At 44.7% G+C, this 25,819-nt stretch overlaps 1 protein-coding gene across 1 annotated transcript in view; it reads left to right on the forward strand.

Annotated features, from left to right (window-relative positions):
• The window catches only part of LOC311135171 (cadherin-13-like), a 352,167-nt gene that overhangs the window by 219,573 nt on the left and 106,775 nt on the right, over positions 1–25,819 (forward strand). Inside the window, exon 5 of the mRNA XM_084169093.1 lies at positions 13,582–13,722. Coding sequence (XP_084025219.1) covers positions 13,582–13,722 — 141 coding nt within the window. The remainder of the gene's footprint in view (positions 1–13,581; positions 13,723–25,819) is intronic.

Raw genomic sequence — 25,819 nt, forward strand, 5'->3', positions numbered from 1 at the left:
CTTTTTTATTATTTTTATGGGGGGTGGGGGAAGAAAGATTACTTTATACTATTCCAGGTATTCCTTAAAGAGGTAGGGTTTCAAGTGTCTCCGGAAGGTGGTCAGTGACTCCGCTGTCCTGGCTTTGTGGGGGAGCTTGTTCCACCATTGGGGTGCCAGAGCAGCGAATAGCTTTGACTGGGCTGAGCGGGAACTGTGCTTCCGTAGAGGTAGGGGAGCTAGCAGGCCAGAGGTGGATGAACGTAGTGCCCTCGTTTGGGTGTGTCTGATCAGAGCCTGAAGGTAAGGAGGTGCCGTTCCCCTCACAGCTCCGTAGGCAAGCACCATGGTCTTGTAGTAGATGTGAGCCTCAACTGGAAGCCAGTGGAGTGTGCGGAGGAGCGGGGTGACATGAGAGAACTTGGGAAGGGTGAACACCAGACGGGCTGCAGCGTTCTGGATAAGTTGTAGGGGTTTAATGGCACAGGCAGGGAGCCCAGCCAACAGCGAGTTGCAGTAATCCAGACGGGAGATGACAAGTGCCTGGATTAGGACCTGTGCTGCTTTCTGTGTAAGGTAGGGTCATACTCTGCGAATGTTGTAGAGCATGAACCTGCAGGATCGGGTCACCGCTTTGATGTTAGCAGAGAACGACAGGGTGTTGTCCAGGGTCACGCCAAGGTTATTTGCACGCTAGGAGGAGGACACAATGGAGTTGTCAACCATGATGGCGAGATCATGGAGCGGGCAGTCCTTCCCCGGGAGGAAGAGTAGCTCCGTCTTGCCGAGGTTCAGCTTGAGTTGGTGATCCGACATCCACACTGATATGTCTGCCAGACATGCAGAGATGCGATTCGCCACCTGGTTATCAGAAGGGGGAAAGAAGAAAATTAATTGTGTGTCATCTGCGTAGCAATGATAGGAGAGACCATGTGAGGATATGACAGAGCCAAGTGACTTGGTGTATAGAGAGAATAGGAGAGGGCCTAGAACTGAGCCCTGGGGGACACCAGTGGTGAGAGCACGTGGTGCGGAGACAGATTCTCGCCACGTCACCTGGTAGGAGCGACCTGTCAGGTAGGACGTAATCCAAGAGTGAGCAGCGCCGGAGATGCCCAACTCGGAGAGGGTGGAGAGGAGGATCTGATGGTTCACATTATCAAAGGCAGAGGATGGGTCTAGAAGGATAAGAGCAGAGGAGAGAGAGTTAGCTTTAGCAGTGCAGAGAGCCTCCCTGACACAGAGAAGAGCAGTCTCAGTTGAATGACCAGTCTTGAAACCTGACTGGTTTGGATGAAGAAGGTCATTCTGAGAGAGATAGCAGGAGAGTTGGCTAGAGACGGCACGCTCAAGAGTTTTGGAGAGAAACGAAAGAAGGGATACTGGTCTGTAGTTGTTGACATCGGAGCTAGGTCTTAAGCTAGGTACCTGATGACTCATACATGCTATATAGCTAGGTCTTTGCATCATTAGTAGGCACTCCCTGAATCATTCCAAAAGTTCCAGAATCACTTGGATATGAAGTATGTTTACTTAATGAGCTGAAAGTAAGTCAGGAAAAATTATCTGTGGTTCTAAAGTGTCTCAAAATCACTAGGTACTCATGACATGTTCATAAAATCAATTTTAAGATTGCCACAATGTGTCCAACCTCATCTGACAGACCCAATTCAGAACTGGGAGTTGTGTAACAACAGGATAACAACTGAATTTGTACGAGAAGTTTATGATAGAAAACCTAGAGTAATATAATTTTCTCCATTTAACATTGTAGTATGAAAATGGTTTGTCTGAACCAAAAAAATAGTATATTTAAATGACCTTGCAGAGAATTGGAAAATAGATGGGAAATAGACATGGGCTCTAGTTCCATTGTAGAAAACAGAAAGAGGTAGAGTGAACCTTGTGGTTCAGCTCAACAGCACTCCAATTTGGGTTGAACACGAACTCCCATCCGCTTCTAAGTCTAGTGTGTCAACAACTACAATGTTTGTCCTTTTCAACTCTAAAATAAAAAATTATCTCGTCCACTCATCCACTCACTATTATCAGTTTTCTTACTTTTTCATTAGTGTGTCGTCATTTATTTCTGCCTCTCAAGTGTTCTTTGTACACTCCTGCACTCTCTGAAAAGCAGACGAGAAATGGGTCAACTACTAAGTTCAAGTGCCCTGAAAAGAATGTGATGTTCCTCTCGCAGTAATTAAGGATTGGCATGGCGATTAATCAAATATATGTTGTGATGCATGCTGGGTACTGGGAGCACACCTTAACACTCCTGCCAGCTAGTTATGGCAGATTTGAGGTGGGCTGGCACTATGTATATTTTTTTCAGAGAGAGTAGAGAGAGTAGAGAGAGAGAGAGAGAGAGAGAGAGAGAGAGAGAGAGAGAGAGAGAGAGAGAGAGAGAGAGAGAGAGAGAGAGAGAGAGAGAGAGAGAGAGAGAGAGAGAGAGAGAGAGAGAGAGAGAGAGAGAGAGAGAGAGAGAGAGAGAGAGAGAGAGAGAGAGAGAGAGAGAGAGAGAGAGAGAGAGAGAGAGAGAGAGAGAGAGAGAGAGAGAGAGAGAAAGAGTGTGTGTTTTGCTATAGTGAAGGACAGTCAGCTTTTGTTTTCAAAGGCCCCTCATTACGTTCAGGTAGTGCAGAGAGCCAAGTGAGCTCTCCTGGGTAAACAGAGAGGGGCTGAGTTTCCTCCTGCCTGTCTCTCAGCCATCTCCATTTTTTTTATTGCTGTAAAAACAATGCTGCCATGTTGCTACTGCTGGTATGGTATGAAGCCCTCATCAAGGTTGTGAGAGCATTGTGTGTTATCTTCTAGTGTCCAGAGTGATGTGCCTGAGCTGGATCCCCTGGTGTGATCCGCTCACTGCCTAGCAGGCTGGCTCACCTCTGAGCATATCCAGATGGGGCTGGTTGGAGACTATATGCCATGATCTGATGAGCTGAGCTGTGATATGTGTACTGTATTGTCCATTAATGCCTCTCTGGGCCCTGGGCCATTGGTAGTAACTTTGTTATAGATGAGGTGAAAATAAAGATTGATTGAGAAAAACTAACTGAGATTTGGGTTTCTTCTCAGAACAATGCTCCTATTCCAATTCATATCAAGTCCAGAGAGAGAAAGAGTAGGGTCAAGTGCCTTGCGCAAGGGTACAACAAATTTCTCACATTGGGCTCAGTGATTTGAACCAGGGACCTTTCGGTTACTGGCCCAACGCTCTAACCAATAGGCTACCTACCACCATGAATGCCAAGAGGTCTTGTATTGCTGTGGAAGATGGCACAGTACTAGCAGAGGGCAGAGTAACTGATAGGGAAATGTCCTTACTGCATCCCTTCTCTTTCTCTCTCTCCCTCTCCATGCTGATCTATCTACCAGAAGGACGGACAGTGAATGTGTTTTACAGTCTGTCAGAGGTTTCATATCAGCAGAGATATAAAACTATCTCTATCTTCGGCTGGCTACCACTTTCTTACCTCAGCAAGGCCTCAGGATAAATGTGCTTGGTTAACTACAAAACTGAAGAAGACGGCATTATAAATTGAATTTTTTGGGAGGATCAGAAAAATATGTAAGTGAAAATATTAGAAAGACTAGCAGAAAGGATGCACCCTGGTTTACGTAATACAACACAGAGAAGGCTTGAGGGGTAGCTGACATTCAAAGAGATACAGTAGGCTGAACAAAGATGGAATCACAGAGGGAAAAGTAAATAAAGAGACAGAATAGAGAATGGGATATGATTAAAGGAAAAGAGAAAGGTAAGAAAAAAGTAATATTCAAAAGCTTAGAACTTAGTTAAGCCAAGTTAGACTTTCTTTGGTTAGACAGTGAGATATAGGAGAGAAAGACACTAGAAAAACATTTGAACAATGGTATGAATTCCATGAAAGAGAAGGAGAAGTGAAGAAAAGGGAATAAAAAGAGAGGTGTAAAGGTGGGAGAAATAGTGTTGCTCTGTGAGACAGTGTCTTTAGGGATATTCATATGATTCCAGTTGGATTTTCTATGCCTTTTGTGTCTGTCATTATGTTCCTGAGCACTGGAAGGAGGACAGAAGAATACCAACAGGGTTGGCAAGGGGAGCCATCTTCTTTTGAAGGGCCCAGTGTGAACAAAAAGATCTCTGGAAATGTAGTAATGGAATCACACCTATTCAAGAGGGTAATGTGGTATCTGAGACAGCGGATCACAACCCCTCTGCCTGACTCTGAGCTCCCATCTCTACCTCCTTTGTGATGGAGGAGGCATTATTCCTGAAAGCTGTGGAATTATTTTAAGAGGAAATCAGATGACCACATGATGGGATTCATATCTCTAAAAGCCTGTCATTTAATTTGATATGTTCAATTTCATTTAAGTTTTGTTCAGTCCCATGGCTGGCTGCTTTAACTGCAATGACCCATGTTATTCTTTATTTCTGTGAAAAGATGATTACTGCAATGACAGAGAACATGTCATCTCCACTTTAAATTATCGCTGGCACACTGAGATCTCATTCATGAAAGCTCTTGAAAGTAATCACATTTCAAGACGTAACCGTAGATTACACTGACCGTCTTATTATAGAAAGTATCCCAAGTTAGTGAAGTAATCTCATAGATCTCTAATAGCATAAACTCGAGAGACGGTAGTTATTCAGACGTTGTCACGCAACTTTAGGACTCTGAGCCCAACTCTCTTCCAGGTGGAGGATGTCTGGAGCTGGGTTTTTTCTCGACTCACAGGTCTGTGGAAGATCATCTGTTTATGAGGGTTTGATATATCCTGAGCAGTCTGTCACAGACACTATCTCTGGGGTGAACACCTACTGTGCTGCTGCCTCCTGTGTACATACTGTGCATCTGAAATGGAACCCTATTCCCCAGGACAGTATCCAGGGAGGACTCTGAGGCAGGCAGGGACACCAGTACAACAGCTCTTAGTTTATTAGAGAGGGATGAAGATTTATGTCTGGCACTGGGTAGAGCATTGGGTGTGGGAGTGAAAGAGTGGTTAGGTGGGTGGGTCAAAGGAGCCTAGATTTACTGCAGATTGATGGGAAGAGTCTCCCGCTGTGCTAAGCTGTGCCATGTTTACGAGCTGCCTCCCTGGTGCTGTAAGGAGAGAACACAGTGGAGAACACACAGTGGAGAACATACAGGGACATGTAATAAGATACAATACTAAGACAGTTCCTGTTGCATCATACTGTAGTCATGGGAGAGCTCAGTGTTTGTACTGTATGTCACATCATAATCACGGCTAGAGGACTGGACTCCAAATGATATGAATATGTGTTGCACTGTACTGCTTTCTCTAATGTTACAGTGCTGTAAGAATGCCACAGTGAACTACTTTGTCTGATTATATGATGTAGTAATAAAGCAGCTTATGTTTCACCATAATAGAGAAACGTGTTTCAGGAACGTAATCCGTAAGTCCATATACTGTATAAACAGTGGCGGCTCCTGAAAAAATTCTCAGGGGGGGCAATTTTTCTGATGATTTAGGTGACCTACACACATTTTTAAAAAGATATGTCCAGCAACAACATGAAGACAGGGGCAGCATATAAGTCAATACCAGAAGCATTTATTGACTGATCTCAAAAGTGTTGGCTTACAAAATCAAAATAAGTTATCACAGTAAAAATAATCAAGGGTGTTCTTTCACATTCCTCAACACTGCATAAACAATATGCATTTCCATAAACAAATGAAATATCAGCTGAAAATACAGCATCTTGGTATTTGTTCAGATTGCAGGATCAACAAGAGCTTTTACCACATTTTTTGCCTCATGGTTGAATTGGAAATATGTGCACCTGAGCATAATTCACAACAAGCAAGCAGGAGCTTTTGATAGAGGCTACTGAAAACATTGATGCAAGTTATTGGTAATAAGACATTTTTATAGACTTCCATATTCTGCCCTCTTGTATAGATTTGTGAAAATGAACAGTGATAGACATTTTGCTTGAAAACAGAATTTGAAAGTAATTTCTAGAAAAGGTAAACACAGCTATCTGTATGGCTTTGTAAAAATGAACAACCATATTCTGGCCAATTGTATAGATTTGTAAATATGAACAACCATATTCTGGCCAATTGTATAGATTTGTAAAAATGAACATGAACAGATATTTTTTTTTGTTTTACTTTTTTTTAAATGAAAAATAACTATTTTAAACAACATCAACTGTGAACTGATTTGGGCGTGTGTGTGTTAAAGAGACAGGGAGGGAGGGACAAAGAGAGAGAGAGGCTACATTACTTGTACTGAAACTGTTCTCTTCTCTGTTTCAATACAGCAAAGCGTTCAATGACTTTCTCATTGAAATCAGGCATGCTGAGGACTAGTTCCCTCTCCATGGAAAGCATGGCCAGTGCATTCAGACGTTCCTGGCCCATTGAATTTCGCAGGAATGTCTTAACTCGTGTCAAAGTTGAGAAACATCTCTCAGCTTCAGCTGTTGTCATGGGAGTAGTTATGAGGATGTTCAACAGAGTCACAGTCTCAGAGAACGTCTCCTGGAGGTTGTAGCTCATGAGAACCTGGTACAGTGCCAGTGCACCACAGCCTCCCTTGAATTCAGGATTCTCATAGATCAGAGATAGTTCTGTCTTGAGCTTTGCCTTGCTCAGCATGGGGTATGCATTCACAGTGGCATTCAGAGCCTCATCAGGAAATGAATGGCAGTACCTTTCAAACATGTCTGCTTGCAGTAAGGTAGCACTCACAAGGTGGCCAGAGAAAGAGAACCTTTCTTTGATGTGATCCAGGATGGTGTTGCAGACCTCTTCAGACAGCCTCTGCTTCTCCTCTTCTCTCAAAGCTGTTCTGGGTCTTTTGGCTCCTGTTGCTTCTTGCAGCTGCTGTTGAGAGGAGTCCCTGAAGGCAAACAGACCAATGTGTTTGTTGGCTTTGTACAGTATTGTTGTCTATGTGATGCACAGGTATATGCAATGTATCCATGATGTATAGTACAAATACTTCAGTTCCACTTAAAATGGGCAGGGATGCATAAAGTCTTTAGTGTTTAAGTTAGCCTTTGTGTCTCACATAGCCTGGATGTTCAGCACAGTATACAGTGGTGCTCATAAGCTTATGATCCCATGCTAAAGTTGACTAAAAAGAGGAATAAAAAAGAAAAGAAAATTGGTGTCCATAAAGGTTGGATTTTCCAACTTTTTTAATTAAGTCATTAAGATAAATTTCCAAAAGATAATTTTTTTATTCCTCTTTTTAGTCAACTTTAGAATGTGTTCATACACTTATGAGCACCACTGCACAGTACACATAGTATATAAAATAAAATAGATTACACCACTGGCCATATATAATGAGAATAATGTAATTTCAAACACAAATGCAGTCTCCTTTCATGCATACATTTTCAAATAAAGCTCTGCTTTGAGAAAGATCGAATGATATTGTTTAATCTTACCTTATGGCCTGCACACTGCTTGTGAAGCTGTCGAGGGCACTTTTGATAAAGACAGCATCGATGTCCTTCTTCTGTAGCTTCTGGTACAGAATGTCGACGTGGGGCATGATTTTGTGAAAAAGCCGCAGGAAAAAAATAAAATCTTCATCATGCAGCATCCTCACGTAGCCAGATGCCTCTCTCACTGTGCCCTGGTCAAATGAACCCAATGAACCCGTCCGGATGGCTTCAAAACATTCTATTAGGTCGTCTCGATTCTCGTAGACAGTGTTCACGACTCTGCTGTTGAAGTTCCACCGTGTGGATGAAGGTCTGGGCAGTCTTCGTGCAACAGTCTGGTCAAGAATGCTGGTGCGTTTGGGTGACCGGGAAAAAAAAGTTGTAATCCCGCTCAGATCGGAAAAGAAAATGTTCACTTTTTTGATGCGAGAAGTAGCTTGCTGCATGATCAAATTCAGCTGATGCGCATAGCAATGCACGTAATGGGCATTCTTGAAATGCTCACGCACCTTTTTCTGCACACCAGCCTTCTCTCCCCTCATCACACTGGCTCCATCGTAAGCTTGCGCAATGAGTTTGACTTTCTCGTCATCGGCAAAAAGACTGTTCAGTCTCTCCAAAAGTACACTGGCGATTGAGACTGAGGTTGATTCCGAGATGGGAAGGAACTCAAAAAATCGCTCCTGCACTTTGTGCTTGCTATCTATGTACCTCAGCACAAGCACCAACTGTGTCTGTGTAGAAACGTCCGTGGTCTCGTCAGCTTGGATAGCTACGAAGTTCGCAGACTTCACCTCCTCCACAATATGTTCCCTCGTGACCGCTAGCATACACTCCAGTAGCTCGTTTTGAATGGTCTTTGATGTGCCCTTGAAAACTTTAGCATTTTTAAGATGGTCATCAAACACCTCATCTAATTGTGCCACAAAGTTGACAAGTCCAAGAAAAATACCAGGGTTGGTGGAGCCCTCAGTTTCATCTTTGCCTCGCAAAGCTAACTCAAACACGCCGCAAAACTTCACACACTGGATTAGCCGGCTGAGGATATGGCGGTTCTTGCTAACCTCATCGTTGTGGCGGCGGACAGCTAGCCTGTATCCCTCATCCAGTTGAGTGGCAATATTCACTCTCCCCAAAGCAGAAATTCTCAAACAGCTATCCATGTGGGTCTTTGACAGCTCATGTTTCTTAATCTTTTCTGAAAGATGGTGCATGTCGGTTACACCAGTCGCTGTCCAAGCGGTGCTGTCTGCCGTGCCGCCTTCAGGGTGAATGAGTAAGCAGGGGTAGCAGAAAACTGCATTAGCTACATCGCAGCCTGCTAGCCAGGTTTTTCGTTCATACCAATTTTTGGAAAATCCTCGGGTGTAGGACTTCCCCCCTTTAGTAGAAACCTGTTGAATTATTAAATTTGGTCTGGGAGGTCCTAATTGTTTCGTTGCCAATTTATCTTCATTTGTTCGCCGACAAAAAGGAAATTCTTTCAAAGACACAACCGAGTTGCACTGAAGCCTAGCCATGTTGATAGTAGTAGTGAATTGATTGACGCTGCTACCCTCTCTTTTCTTAGTTACGTTCATGTGACGAAAGCGCGTAAGTGCAAGCCCACAGACACCCATTGAGATTGTATTGAAGGCTCTGAAATTTGAAAAAAATAGATTTTACATGGGAGTCTATGACAGAAGTTCTGGGCGATTTTCAATCTGACTGAAATCGCCCCAAAAGGGGGTGGAGCCATTTGAAGCACGACTTTAGCCTGATTCGACATTTAGTGGCAGTGTGGCACTGTGGCAGATCAGACGTATAGATTACAACACTGATAACTACTGTTGCCGTGATATAATTGATTAGAAAAAAAATCCCTTCCTTTTCCCGTTTGGCAGTGCGTCGCCCATATCGCCCTATTGAACAGGCCGTCCCTGTGTATAAATATACATACCCAGCAGTGAACTTCCAGACAGACTTCCTGTACTGTTTCCAGTGTCTATGTTACACTATCACTCTATGTGTTGACATGATTATTAAAAAGCACCTGAGGGGCACTGATCGTCTGGTGTCCCCCTGCCTGGGGTCCGATTGATCCCTGTGTAATCAGTGATGGGAGCAGCATACTGCCTCATCTCCTCTGCTCTCTGGGTCTCAAGGATCCTGCCTGGCACCCTTGTGGAGAAGCCCTGTTTTAGGCTGTTCCTCCCAGGCTATGTGAGAGATCTGTGAGACGTGAAGAGGAAAATGGAGAGTTTTAAAAAGAGAGAGAATGGAGACAGAGAGCGTCGAGGACACAGGTGATGTCACACTCCTGTCCAGTGATAAGCCATTGCAGTGGAGGGTGGTGTGACAGTGTGTGTGTGTGTGTGTGTGTGTGTGTGTGACTGTGTGTGTGAGACTGTGTGTGGTTCGCATCGAGCATCTCTCTAATGAGACCAGTGGAAAAACAGAGACAGGAGAGGGGTTGGACAGGGTTGGGGACGGGGGCGGGGTCGTCACACAAATGGCCAATTAGAGCTAGTATTAGTAGTTCCATTTCCCCATCTCATGACTCTCAATTTCATTACAGAATGAAAATGAATGGAATAGTATACTGATGATGTCTTTGCTTTGGAACATTTCTGTGATTATATGGGGATAGATTGTATAGATTCATCTCATAGTGCCTTTTAGTGACTGATGTGCTGTGGTGTTCAAAACTGGCAGGAAAGAGAGAGGAAGAAGGAAGGGCGAGGTGCATTGTGGGTAGGAGATAGAGGAGACACAGGAGTGGGCTCCTGGGGTGTTTAGTGAAACAGATGGATGAGTTTTATTAAACGTGGCACTTAACACCACACTGAGTGGGATCTCATCAAGGAAAAAAAATGTTAGCTTAACAACACTACATGGTTTAATTTATGCCCCTGGACCACCATTTCTATTAAGCATGACATATTAGTTATGTTGGAATAAAACATAATCATTTCAAACCTTGCTTACTGTCACGCCCTGGCTCTGGGGACACTGTTATGTTGAGCCAGGGTGTGTAATTCTATGTTTGTATTTCTATGTTGGCCTGAGTGACTCCCAATCAGAGGCAACGAGTGTCAGCTGGTTGTCTCTGATTGGGAGCCATATTTAACTGTCTGTCTTTCACTTTGTGTTTGTGGTTTCTTGTTCGTGTTGGTTTGTGTTGAAACCATAGACGTCACGTTTTTTCGTTTGATCGTGTGATCATTAAATAAATATAATATGTTCACCTTCAACGCTGCGCATTGGTCTCTCCCTGACGATCGTGACAGAAGAAACCACCAAGATGTGACCAAGCAGCGTGTCCAGGAGCCATCGCCAGGGAGATCCCTAACAGATCTCCTTCGCCTCCTCGACTGGGTCAAGCCGAGTGAGGAAGAGAAGGGCTTGACATTGTGGCAGAAGGGCGAAAGGCTGGCGAGGGACATGGAGACCTGGTCCACGGGTAGGGGAGACACCCAGAAAATTTTTAGGGGGGGGCTAACGCCGTGGACGACGGGCCAGCAGGAGACCGCGGCAGAGCGGCCCAGCGGATTGGCAGAGGAGGCCGCCAGGTTACGGGGGCCACTGGTCGAAGAGGGGGTGGAAGATGTAGAGGCACGGCGAGAGGTACTGGCGTGTGTTGCCAGTCCGGTCCGGCCTGTTCCTGATCCCCACGTAGGGCCAGTGGTGTGTGTTCCCAGTACGGTCCGGCCTGTTCCTGCCACTCGCACCAAGTCTACGGTGCGCATCGCCAGCTCGGCCCGGCCCATTCCTGCTCCCCGCACCGAGTCAGTGGTGCGTTTCGTCAGCCCTGTCCGGCCCGTTCCTGCTCTCCGCACCACGTCTGTGGTGCGCGTCGCCAGCTCGGCCCGGCCCATTCCTGCTCCCCGCACCAAGTCTGTGGTGCGTTTCGTCAGCCCTGTCCGGCCCGTTCCTGCTCTCCGCACCAAGTCTGTGGTGCGCGTCGCCAGCCCAGTCCGGCCCATTTCTGCTCCCCGCACCAAGTCTGTGGTGCGTTTCGTCAGCCCTGTCCGGCCCGGTCCTGCTCCCCGCACCAAGTCAGTGGTGCACGTCGTCAGCCCGGCACGGCCCGTTCCTGCACCCCGCACCAAGTCAGTGGTGAGCTTCGTCAGCCCGGTCCGGCCCGCTCCTGCTCCCCACACCAAGCCAGTGGTGTGCGTCATCAGTCCGGCACAGCCCGTGCCTGTTCCACCGGTGGCGGGTCCGGCACCGGTCAGGTGCTGCGTCACGCCGGAGCTAGAGCAATCCGCTCCACCAGTGTTCAGTTCAGCTCTGGTCAGCAGGGCCAGATCGGACCAGGGGTACTTTGGGGGGTTAGAGAAGGAGTGGGGATCATGCCCGGAGCCGGATCCGCCGCCTAGGCGGAGTGCCCACCCGGTCCCTCCCCTGTGGTATTTAGTTGGCGCGGTCGGAGTCCGCGCCTTTAGGGGGGGGTACTGTCACGCCCTGGCTCTGGGGACACTGTTATGTTGAGCCAGGGTGTGTAATTCTATGTTTGTATTTCTATGTTGGCCTGAGTGACTCCCAATCAGAGGCAACGAGTGTCAGCTGGTTGTCTCTGATTGGGAGCCATATTTAACTGTCTGTCTTTCACTTTGTGTTTGTGGTTTCTTGTTCGTGTTGGTTTGTGTTGAAACCATAGACGTCACGTTTTTTCGTTTGTTGTTTGATCGTGTGATCATTAAATAAATATAATATGTTCACCTTCAACGCTGCGCATTGGTCTCTCCCTGACGATCGTGACACTTACATTTGTATACGATCACGTCGCGTCTCTCTATTATGCGTGGGAATACTTGGGAACAGAGTTCTTAAATAAAAATCACTTGGAGCTGATTTCCTAGTGTTTTTTACAGTCTTTTACATTAAGATTCCACACAAATGTTTTTTGTACTTTTTTTGTTGTACTTTTTTTGCTCAGAAAACATGGGAGGCCAAATAAAAACACCCGCTGGCCAGATGCGGGCCGCCATTTGGGAAACCCTGATCTATGCTGCAAAGTTGCAACTACATAATCTGTGCTGTAAAATTGCAACTAAATAATATATGCTGTAAAGTTGCAACTAAATAATCTATGCTGTATGCAAAGCTTCATATCCCAAATTGAACTGGACATTTAACGTGCACCTCAATCACACTCCACTTCTCCAACTTACTCTAATGCCTGGCCAGCTTCTGTCCTACAGGGTCCCCCCCCACTGCCTTCCCTCGCCTTAGAATTACCCGGGAAAGCCAAGATCCAAAGAGTATCTCTTCTCTTTTAATGTAGCTCATCATGAAAGCTGGGAGTCTACAGAAAATGTTAAGAAAAATGTTAGCGCTTTCATGTTTGCCAATCATACGAACCTTGACCTTATGTCATCTGAGTGATTGAGTGAGTCATCTGAGACACATTGAAACGACCCAGCCCCCTGGGTATTTAAAAAAGAATGAAGATAAACTACTGTATGTCGTACTTCCATACATCTATTCGTAATCATGTGTGCTGAAAGGTGTTCTACACAGACTGTACATTGTTTCATCTGGTTTACACAAGACCTGGATGCCTGACCTTTTCAAGAGATGTAGTGGTTGTGGGTTGGTTTCTGTACTGTGATGCGCTTAGATTATAACAGACACTTGACATCTGCTAAGTTCTATTTAAATGTATAAGACATCAGGGAAGGGCTGTCATATTGGAGATGTACAGTTGCCTACAGAGTACAGCACTACCACCCCCAGACAGGAGAACATACTAGCAACTCTACTTTGTTTTGTGTGAGTAAGTCACTTGGACTTTGTGACAATGTGATCATTATCTTACAGTACCTGTCTGGTTCTATGCCTTCAATGGTTTATTGATGTCTGACACAGTTGCTGGGCGTTCTGAGAGGCTATAGAAATGTACAAAGTGTCAAATAATAAGACACCAAGCGGATGCATTTCTATTATTATATGCTTACTCTGAAATTAATCCACACCAACGTCACAATCATGCAGTCTCACCTACATCTCAATTGCTTTTTCTCAGTCAGTCAATAATTTGTTAGCATTTTGTATTCAGTGGATTAATTTGATCTCCTGCAACGAATCCTGTGTCTAATGATGATTGTGTTGTGTGTAACCCCTGAAATTAATGGTTGATAATGACAGGCTTTATGACACTGTGTGTATCTGTGTGTGTGTCCCTCCAGACGCTGCCCACCACGCAGTACGAGCTGGAGATCGTAGCCCAGGACATGAAGGGAAGAGACGTGGGACTGACAGGAACAGCCACGGCAACCATCACCATCACAGACAAGAACGACCACGCCCCAGAGTTCACCCACTCACTGGTGAGTACCTGCACCGCTGCCTGTTTCACGGACCCCTCTTCCCTGTCTTCATTGTTGTCCAAACAATAAAGGTGGATAAATGTCAAATAAACTCAGTCTAATGATGACCAGATGGAGTTGTCATACAGACTAGTGTGTGTATTGAGCTATATAACAAACATAAGTAAATAGTGAGGTCTTGAGATGGGACCACCGCTATCAGTTCTTATCGTGCTCCCTCTGTAGGGTCCCTTTCTAGTGCTCCTGTTCTGCAGGCAGGTTCACCAGTCCTTGTACTCCTTCAGTCCCAGCAGAGGCCATCACTCCTCAGTCAGATAGACAGACCTTGCAGAAAAACAGCCCCAGTCACATCTATCACTGTAATCGCAGACGCAGCTGGTGACGGGCATGATTCACGTACAGGTGATGGAGTAGGTTTCACACACATAAACACACACACTCACACACACACACACACCAGAAATCACCCAGTTATCCTCCCTGACCTCTGCTTTCCCATTTAAAATAATAGTGTTATAATTCTCAAAGCCTGCCCTAGGAAAGGCTCAGCATACATCAGTCGCCGGCCTGTGCGTGTGAGTGTGTGTGTGAGTGTGTGTCAGTGCGTGTGAGTGCGTGTGTGTGCGTATGTGTGCGTATGTGTGCGTGTGAGTGCGTGTGAGTGCGTGTGAGTGTGTGTGAATGTGTGTGTGAGTGTGTGTGTGTGAGTGTGTGTGTCCACATGTAATGAACAAAACATCACAGTAGTCACGTGGTATGGGTGCACAAGGGAGATAAGGGAATGTGTCTGTGAGTTTACGTGTTGCACTGCTATGATCATGGTGTTGGTTTCCTTTGTCACTATAGCCTCAAGGCTCTAGTAGAAACCCTGTATAGCACACATAACCCGATACAATCAAGGACAGGCTAACTGAATGAACAACAAAGACAAAATGAAAGAACAAAAATGTATTAAAATAGTTTGGGGAGGGGCCTCGTCACAGAGGGATGATCCTCTGAGCCAGATGCTGTGATGCCGGTTGCCCTATGCGGGGTAGCGGGCATCGAAACCCCTCCCCAGCTGGGAGAAAGAGGTTCCGATGACGGGCCTTCAGCAGGTGGCAGTGGGGAGGTGGAGGGTCGGCTGTGAGCCTTTTGCTGTAAGACACAGGTGAGAGAAACGAGTAAACCTTCATTTAAGTACATCACAAGATGTATTCCCATTGGTGAGAAGAGAGCAGTTCTTATTGAGCATGTAATAAGAACATATAGGAGAGCGATGAAAGAAGCCCTACGTGGAGCGAACATTGAAGAGAGTAGCTATGAGTTAGCATGATCCTGATGTTAGCTCACCCTTTTGAAAATGAAAGCACTAGAGCAGTCAATGCTTCCGAATGAAGATACGATTTGACAAATCGTTAACTCAAGGGTGTCATGGAAATCAACATTTGTTGAATGAGCACTCAAGTAATCTTGAAGCTTGGAGCACTGGCCCCAGATGTGGAAGGCAGCACGCCTCGTGCTGCAGCTACTTTAGCTATTAACTACGAGACTGTGCTTCAAAGACAAGAGGCATGATGTTCAGCGACGACACGTTTAGTGACAAGAGCTTGTGATAGAAGTTGCGCCAGGCCCAAGTTATCAGTGGCATGACTGCACAACAACCATTGAACGATGTTCACACTAGTGACTTAGACATTGTGTGGGGTAGACTGATAGCCGACCAGTCTAATCATGCTGTTTGGAAGAGAAGGGAGATATCTGATTGCTACCAGTAGTTGTGGTATGACTGCCAATTAATGAACATTTATGAAAATGCCTAGAGTGATGAGAAAATAGGCATACTGAGGTCAAGAAGCATGAATGAAATATTCCCCACTGAAAAATGATTTGATAAAATAACAGTGAAATTGTAAAGCACCACTTTAAAGTAAGCTACAACAAAGACAATAAAGGTGCAACAAAAGTAACCTACACTATTAGCCACGATAGGCAAAGGTATGTCAATGTATCTGAACAGAGACGATGTGGATGAGTCGGCTGTGAACCTTTTGCTGTAAGACGTAAGTGAGAGAACCATTGGTGTATAACCATTGGTGGGAATAGAGCAAGGTCATTTTTGCCCAGGTATGCCCATGGGTTGTTTAGCAAGTGGTAAAGTTGCATTATTCAGCTGTGCTCTTCGGCCATAGGGTAATAAGTGACTGACATTCTGCACGTGGCTAATCGATATAGTAAAGGAGGAGTGACATGACATTGTGCTGTTGATGAGAACATATCAACAACAACAAATATAAATTCCCGCTGCGCCCATGGAGAGGAAACAATGTGAATATGTTATGCTTACGGGATGAAAGAGCAAGACATTCAGACCGCCTTACTGATTGAACTTACGTTATCAACTACATTACCCACCAGCCACACTATCTCTGTTATTCAGAATCTTAGTGCACACAGAAAACTGCACTTAACAAACTTAACCTATTTGCCTGTTTGTGCGAACTCATGGTGCATTTGTCAAAAACTGCAACCGTTGCTTTTTTTCTTGAGGTGAAGAAAAAGGCATTAGGACCTGAAGCAGAGGTCGTAATGTTGAGTTGTGTGGTTTTTAATGGAAATGCCCGGCGCTGTTGTCAGGGTTCGAGACACATCACCTCCAATCTCCGCCAGGCCGGCTCCCATGATGCATTGCAGTCTCAGGGAAGCGTTGTAAGAAGTGGATCTTCACAGTGAAATGTTGCTCGGGCCGTGCTGGGGCCGTGCTGAGTGCACTCTGTCCCTGTCCTCACTTAATGCCTCCATCTTTTTTCTGGGGATCCATTTAACAGCATGGAGAAATGTTCCTTTTAAAAACATAGCCATTTAAGTTGCTAAACTCATCAGATAAGTCCTCCACCTGCTCAGCAGCCTCTAACCTGGTCATGAATCATCTCTTATGGCTTCATACTATTGTGGGTGTGGGTGTACATGAGTGGGCATGTATACGTGAATGTGAGCACATTCATAGATATTGAATTCCACTTGAATTCCAGTTTCTTGAAAAACCTTTTAAAATAATAGATCCCACTGGGCACAGATGGCAATTCAAAGTCTATTCCACGTTGGTTCAACATCACTTCATTGAAATGACGTGGAAACAATGTTGATTCAACCCAGTGTGCCCAATGAGATCCTTCTGGATATTGAACGTTTTCCAACTGGAAACTCTGTCAATAAACATATTTCTAATAGAAAATAAAAGCATCTCTTGTACGTGCTGCATTAAAGCAGAGAGGAAGACATGTTCTGGTTTACCTTTCATCAAGCGGAGAAGAGCTAGGCTGCCTACCCTCCAGAACACATAGGTGCTGATAAAGTGTTGGCATGACTCCACCACAACTCCACCACACTGTAGTCTACTTGAAGATGTGCCTAAGTCAACCAGTTGGGATTCACAATGTATCCTGCCTCCCCCTCATGCTGTTGAAATAGACTTTAGTGTAGTACGATATAATAAAGCTCCATAAAGACAAACATGGCTTGTAAGGGATCACACATCCTATACTGCTCTGTAAATACCATTCAAATGAGGAAATTCTGTTGGATTTGTTTTTCCTTGGTTTTTCAATTTTCTCTCTTACACAGTGTGAAACATTCCCCTGAAATGCAGTTACTACGTTCAGATAGATTCTAACTCATCAAAGATTCTTAGTGAAATGGACACACAGGTGCTGTCTCCTGTAGCTGGAAGGCAGGCTAGGGTCATCATAGAACAGACTTGTTTCATGTCTGGTAAAGATGGATTGTCTACAGTATGTTACATTGAGTAAGTGGTAAACATATCATAGTGTTATTGGTTTACTTAGACCATATAATGGGCATTGGTGGGTGCATACAGATACTATACACACTCATGATTCTGTCAAGTTGCACTAATACAGTGAGGGAAAAAGTGGTGTCACCAGCCTCTCTTTTCTGTGTCACTACAGGCTTTAGTTAGGGAGACGTCAGGACAAGCAGAGATTATGTCATAGGGGCTGATACTGGGTGTACAGTGAGGGAAAAAGTATTTGATCCCCTGCTGATTTTGTACGTTTGCCCACTGACAAAGACATGATCAGTCTATAATTTTAATGGTAGGTTTATTTGAACAGTGAGAGGCAGAATAACAACAAAATTATCCAGAAAAATGCATGTCAAAAATGTTATAAATTGATTTGCATTTTAATGAGGGAAATAAGTAGTTGACCCCCTCTCAATCAGAAAGATTTCTGCCTCCCAGGTGTCTTTTATACAGGTAATGAGCTGAGATTAGGAGCACACTCTTAAAGGGAGTGCTTCTAATCTCAGCTTGTTACCTGTATAAAATACACCTGTCCACAGAAGCAATCAATCATATTCCAAACTCTCCACCATGGCCAAGACCAAAGAGCTCTCCAATAATGTCAGGGACAAGATTGTAGACCTACACAAGGCTGGAATGGGCTACAAGACCATCACCAAGCAGCTTGGTGAGAAGGTGACAACAGTTGGTGCGATTATTTGCCAATGGAAGAAACACAAAATAACTGTCAATCTCCCTCGGCCAGGGGCTCCATTAAAGATCTCACCTCGTGGAGTTGCAATGATCATGAGAACGGTGAGGAATCAGCCCAGAACTACGCGGGAGGATCTTGTCAATGATCTCAAGGCAGCTGGGACCATAGTCACCAAGAAAACAATTGGAAAACACACTACGCATTGAAGGACTGAAATCCTGCAGCGCCCGCATGGTCCCCCTGCTCAAGAAAGCACATATACATGCCCGTCTGAAGTTTGCCAATGAACATCTGAATGATTCAGAGGAGAACTGGGTGAAAGTGTTGTGGTCAGATGAGACCAAAATGGAGCTCTTTGGAATCAACTCAACTCGCCGTGTTTGGAGGAGGAGGAATGCTGCCTATGACCCCAAGAACACCCTCCCCACTGTCAAACATGGAGGTGGAACCATTATGCTTTGGGGGTATTTTTCTGCTAAGGGGACAGGACAACTTCACCGCATCAAAGGGACGATGGACGGGGCCATGTACCGTCAAATCTTGGGTGAGAACCTCCTTCCCTCAGCCAGGGCATTGAAAATGGGTCGTGGATGAGTATTCCAGCATGACAATGACCCAAAACACACGGCCAAGGCAACAAAGGAGTGGCTCAAGAAGAAGCACATTAAGGTCCTGGAGTGGCCTGTCTCCAGACCTTAATCCCATAGAAAATCTGTGGAGGGAGCTGAAGGTTCGAGTTGCCAAACGTCAGCCTCGAAACCTTAATGACTTAGAGAAGATCTGCAAAGAGGAGTGGGACAAAATCCCTCCTGAGATGTGTGCAAACCTGGTGGCCAACTACAAGAAACGTCTGACCTCTGTGATTTTAAACAAGGGTTTTGCCACCAAGTACTAAGTCATGTTTTGCAGAGGGGTCAAATACTTATTTCCCTCATTAAAATGCAAATCAATTTATAACATTTTTTACATGCGTTTTTCAGGATTTTTTTGTTGTTATTCTGTCTCTCACTGTTCAAATAAACCTACCAATAAAATTATAGACTGATCATTTCTTTGTCAGTCGGCAAACGTACAAAATCAGCAGGGGATCAAATACTTTTTTCCCTCACTGTACACCCAGTATCAGCCCCTATGACATAATCTCTGCTTGTCCTGACGTCTCCCTAACTAAAGCCTGTAGTGACACAGAAAAGAGAGGCTGGTGACACTGCTGCCTGGTACAAGGGGACAACATACCCCTGCCACCCCCCACTTCCATCTCACCCCCCTCTGGCCCTGGATGATAACTGGCATCTAATTTCTGACTAGCCCGTTCCATTGTCCCATAGCAGCCACTGATCCGGTTTATCACTCCTGCCACTCAGGGAGACTGACAGCCAATCCTTGCCCTCGCTCCCCTGTGGTGACGTGACAATATGCCCTCCGTCCAAATGATAATGATATTAACAGTGATGGCTGAGACATGGAGGTCTGTCCTACCCAGGGCTAGGCTGGGCTCTCTGTCAGTGCTGGGCTGTGTCTCACTGAAGGCTGCCATACGTGTGTCAGGGATTAGAACTGGACTGCATGATTGCTCCACTAGCTCAGAGATATCCGGCTAGCTTCGTAACGGGTGTGAATGTATGTCTGTTGCTGGGGTGGAATAGGCTGTATCTGTGTGAGGGAGGAGAGTGATAGAGAGGGGGCAGGAGGGGATATGGGGTTAGGACCACCTCAAATGCCTTCTTTGTTTCTGCCTGAATCCTTTGTGCTGACAAAAGATATCCAAATACTTCAGATTTGGTATTTTCCTTGGGTATAACCTATCAAGGTAGATAAAAGAGTCAATACATTTGGCTTAGCCTTCTCTTTCTCTATCATATTCAGATAAGAGAAGCCATTTGGCATGAGAGTCCATTGGTCATGGTAGGAGACCATGTTGTGTATAAAAATAATTTTAAACCTACGGTGTCTGAAGAGATCAGCAATCCATAGACTTCACCATGTCATTTAGATGTTGAGATGAATAGGCAACCTCTCATGTTTACCAGACTCTCAGACAGATATAAAGGGATGATTTAGCTAAACGAAATGCGTTTTAGCACCAAAATTGTCACAGAAATCTACTTTGTTTACATAGCACAGATGATAAGAACATCCATTTGTCTGTAATGATCTCCAAAATGTGACGCATTAACTCATCACATCGTTGACATAGCAACGGACTCTAAAAGCTAATCGAATCCCATTGTGACGCATGGGGGGACATGCATTGGCAGGTGGACAGTATTTGGCATGACAGGACCTCCAGAGAATGGCTAGAGTGTGTGAACACTTGAGTGGATTGTTCGTCCTTCAGGTCTGAAGCATGGAGAGTAGAACACAAGACACCTCTTCAGGGAGCACTGAAGAGTCCCCACTCAAATAGCTGATAGCCTTTCTGTTCTCTCTAGTTTTCAAATACAGACCTACCACAAACAAACCTGGTGGCCAACTACAAGAAACGTCTGACCTCTGTGATTGCCAAAAAGGGTTTTGCCACCAAGTACTAAGTTATGGTTTGCAGAGGGGTCAAATACTTATTTCCCTCATTAAAATGCAAATCAATTTATAACATTTTTGACATGCGTTTTTCTGGATTTTGTTGTTGTTATTCTGTCTCTCACTGTTCAAAGAAATCTACCATTACAATTATAGACTGATCATGTCTTTGTCAGTGGGTAAACGTACAAAATCAGCAGGGGATCAAATACTTTTTTCCCTCACAGCTTGAGCTGGAGCTCTTCAAATGTAATAATAGTACAGTTATGCTCATTAACTTCCTTGGCCCATGTATGTAGGAGAGAGGGTGTGTGTGTGTGTGTGTGTGTGTGTGTGTGTGTGTGTGTGCACGTGTGTGTGAGTGAGTCTGCGCACAAAGTATTTTGGTGTTCATTCTGTCTAAAGGATGCACATCAATCAGATAAGATAAGCAGCTTTCATAAGCAAGCTGACTGGGTAAGAGAGAGAACTGCTGAAAGATGAATATAATTTGTATTTCGCGCCAGGGAATAATGATCTTTTAGCATGTAGGAGAATATTTTATCTCAACATACTGCTAGCACGTTAGTTAGTTACCCACATGCGAATAAGAAGCATGCACTGTTCAAATTAATCATCCTATCAAAAGTAATATATAAAACTAGAGTAATAATGATAAAAGTTCAAGCATATGATCTTTCTTTGTGGGCTTTTCAGTTGTTTTTGTGAAGTCAGGTCAGATGATGCCGGCAGGCAGAATGAGAGAGAGAACATCACTGTCCATAGAAATACATATATTTGAGAGTCTGCACCTCTGCTGTGATGTCACTGGTCCTTAGGGGAATAGTGTTGTCTCCTCAGGGACTAAAGTGACATGGCACTGTGTGTTTGCTGTCAGCTCAATCTATGGTGCCACAGAGATGTCACAAGGCACATTCCATTAGGACAAATGAACAGCTGCTCTTCTGTACTCTCTCCCTGCATGGCTGTCTCTCTGTCAGACCAACCAAATCAAACCACATTTAAATTCATAAGCCATTCTGTCTGACGGTCCAGGATCACTGTAAGTTTATCTCTCTTTTCTGTGGTCTGTCAGATGATGGGGGGATGTTGGGCTGCCGAGTAGGAGGGGTGGTGGAGGTGTAAAAAGATGAGTATGATGAGTGTGTGACGGGACAGTTTCTTATCACTGTGAACAGAGAGAGAGAGAGACATTTTTATTTCTCCTCTTCACTCCACTTAACGTTAATGCAGGCTGAGCAGTTAATTGCCATATCCTATTCACGTGTGGAGAGGAAGGCCAGGGACAGACAGGTAGTGTAGACACCGATCAATGACAGCACATAGAGAGGACTTCTCAACACTGCAATAAAGTCAGGGTTGTTGCCTTCCAACCGGCTCATAGTGCCAGCTGGCATAGAATGCTGAATGAAAAGTTAGAAAGAAATAGAAAGTAATTTCCAAAGTGGTGTTAATTAGGTTTGATGTTGACCCCCTGCTCCCATTATATCCCCATATTAGATCAATATGCATTGTCAGCAACAAGTGGTGAGTGCACAGAGAGATATGCCAGGCCATTTTCATAGTAAACAAGAAGTATGCATTGTATGATGGCCCTACAGACAATCTCTGCCCACTGGGCTCAGACATCTGTTCAACGTCTAGTTTTGATAAAAATTTGGTTGAGTTGTCAACTAACGTGAATTCAACGTGAAACAAATGTCATTGGATTGAGGTTAAAAGTCGGTGAAAAAATACGATTACTTTTTTCAAATCCAATCAGTTTTTCACATTGATTCAACATCATCACATATATGTTTTTTGTTGCAATGACGTAGAAACAATGTTGATTCAGCCAGTTTTTGCTCAGTGGGAGGGTTTCAGAGTGGCTGCTTCCTCCCTCCTTCACCTGTTTATGGTCTGTTGAACTACAGTCATGTCAGGCTACAGGCGGGGACATTGTTATTGTGATGGGTCCATATCGTATATCATGGGTAGCGCTAGAGTTCACCACCTTAAAGCATTGTCAAACTGTTATCAGCAGGTCAACTCAATGGGATCATCCAGTCAGCTGCTATGAGTCCCAGACTGACAGCTGGTGAATGAATGGCTCTAGTCCCCAGGCAGGCATCCGAGTTAAATCAGGGGGTGTATGTGTTTCTCCTCTGGCCTGCACTGAACTGCCCTGGTCTGGCCTCTACTGACCTGGTCATCCCTTCACTGTGTGTTAACAGAGCTCCCTTGCTCTACAATTGGTTCTGGGGCTGGCTCTGGGTCTGTTTGTCTCTCTCTCCGATATACACAAGAACACACACAAACACCACAAGAACACACACAAACACCACAAGAACACACACAAACACCACAAGAACACACACAAACACCACAAGAACACACACAAACACCAGAAGAACACACACAAACACCACAAGAACACACACAAACACCACAAGAACACACACTAACACCACAAGAACACACACAAACACCACAATAACACACACAAACACCACAAGAACACACACAAACACCACAATAACACACACAAACACCACAAGAACACACACTAACACCACAAGAACACAAAACAAGAACACAGGGTCATGCACACACAAGTGCACACACACACGCAGGTGCGCACGCATGTACACACACACTCTCAGTCTATGTGTGTATGACACCCCAGGGCCAGTCTGAGTTAGTGGTTATTTCCCACATTCTCTAACACCGCTGGTTACTTTGTGCACTCTGAGGTGTTGGGGTCTTATCAGTAGCAGGGCAGGGGCTCAGTGGCAACGGGCGACAGAGATTGAATACATCCATCTAACCGCATGGCTGCTTGAGATGATTAAATGAAACCCGAATGGCCAGTTATCTCTGTCTGTGTGTGTGCGTGCTTTTAACAATTTATCCTCCTCAAATCTTTCAATACACCTTGTAATAAGAAATAAGACAGTTTCAAAGTATCACTGGAGAAGTGTAGACAGTGGCAATCCATTTACTCCTGCAACAAAATCACCACACTATATAAGCAGAAGAATATTCAAGGCAGCTCATTATTAGAATTCTTCAGGAATCCCTGATCAGTGGGACACCCCTGATTCCATGCTCTGTCTGTGGTAATGGCTTTTGTGGGTTGTCTTACGCCTGTGGAATGGGAATGTTCCCTCTCCGCGTCCACTGTGTAGCCGCAGCGCTCCGATCCACAGGGGTTCTTGGGGAGGGAGGCTGAGGTCTGGTCTGCAGCTATAGCAGCCTGCTATCCTGCTAATCAGTGTGTAAGTAGTGTGTAACTGCTGTAATCACAGGGGGAAAGCAGCCGTAGAACAGGATGTCATGGTGCTTAGCAACATGCCATGTTCCCTCCCATTGAGGATCCCGTTTGAGGATAACAGGGTTAGGTTTGTAGACTAGCTGTGTTACCCCAAGTATATTTTTCTTTCCCTCTTTTTCTCTGTTTCTTTTTCTTTCTTTCTCTCCATTAGAATAACATTTTGTTTCCGTCCTCTGTAGCCTAAATGACTGAGTTGTGTAAAGTGTGTTTTTGAAAGAGCTCTTTTCTAAAGACCGATGCATGGTGTTGGGAAGAGCGAGCGGTAATCTGTGACCCAAAATACAATCCTGACAGAATACACCATAATCTGGAATACAGCACTATCCTTAAACAGAGCGTTGTGTGCCTGATAGATTACTCTGTAAACTGTGATACAATAATGGTCCTGACAGAGAGAGAGGGAATTGCTTTCGGCTAGATGCAGTAAGGCTTCTAGAGTATTCCTCTGCTTCACAATGCACTCTACAACAAAGTGGCTGCCAAGCAGAATACATTCCTGATATGAGTCTGATTAAGGGTTCACTACAACAATAGGGTAGGAGTGACAATGAGAAACAAATGGAGATTCTGTGGGAATGGCATAGGATAGAGCTCCTTTGTGTGTGTGTGTGTGTGTGTGTGTGTGTGTGTGTGTGTGTGTGTGTGTGTGTGTGTGTGTGTGTGTGTGTGTGTGTGTGTGTGTGTGTGTGTGTGTGTGTGTGTGTGTGTGTGTGTGTGTGTGTGTGTGTGTGTGTGTGTGTGTGTGTGTGTGTGCGTGCGTGTGTGTGTTTCCACACAAACTTGTGTTTTTGCTTGAGTCCCGCTGACTTACCTTTAAAAAAACATTAGTGCTGCTGCTTCTCCCCGGACTGCCTCAGTGCAGCCCTCAGACTGCATAACCTGGCATTCACAGACAGACAGTCTGCATCCCAAATGGCCCCCTATGTACACTGGTCAAAAGTAGTGCACTATAAAGGGAATAGGGTAGGGATCTCTTGATGATGATTATGGTTTTACACCAATGACACAACATACACTGAGTGTACAAAACATTAAGAACACCTTCCTAATATTGAGTTGCACCCAACCCTTTTGCCCTCAGAACAGACTCAATTCATCAGGGCATAGACTCTACAAGGTGTCGAAAGCAATCCACAGGGATGCTGGCCCATGTTGACTCCAATGCTTTCGACAGTTGTGTCAAGTTGGCTGTATGTCCTTTGGGTGGTGGACCATTCTTGATACACACAGGAAACTGTTGAGCGTGAAAAACCCAGTAGCATTGCAGTTCTTGACACAAACCAGTGCGCCTGGCACCTACTACCATACCCCATTCAAAGGCACTTAAATATTTTGTCTTGCTCATTCACCCTCTGAATGGCACACATTCACAATCATACATGTCTCAATTGTCTGAAGGCTTACAAATCCTTATTTAACCTGCCTTCATCTACATGATTGAAGTGGATTTAACAAGTGACATCAATAAGGGATCATACTGTAGCTTTCACCTGGATTCACCTGGTCAGTCTATGTCATGGAAAGAGCAGGTGTTCTTGGTGTTTTGTACTCTCAGTGAACTGCACTGGCACTGTAGCACTTTGTACTTTGTATGATTTATTTATTGATCTCGAGAATGATGTGCTCATGATGGTGTATTAATGTCTGTTTTCATGTGGTGATTCCAAAGATACATTTTCAAATTGTGTGGACAATAACGTTTTTCTAATTCTAATTCTAATTTGGGACGCAGCCAGTGTCAGTGTCCCCTAGCCACATATTCTCTGAG

This window comes from Coregonus lavaretus (assembly GCF_964263955.1).
Source record: "Coregonus lavaretus genome assembly, chromosome: 9".
Classification (NCBI taxonomy): Eukaryota; Metazoa; Chordata; class Actinopteri; order Salmoniformes; family Salmonidae; genus Coregonus; species Coregonus lavaretus.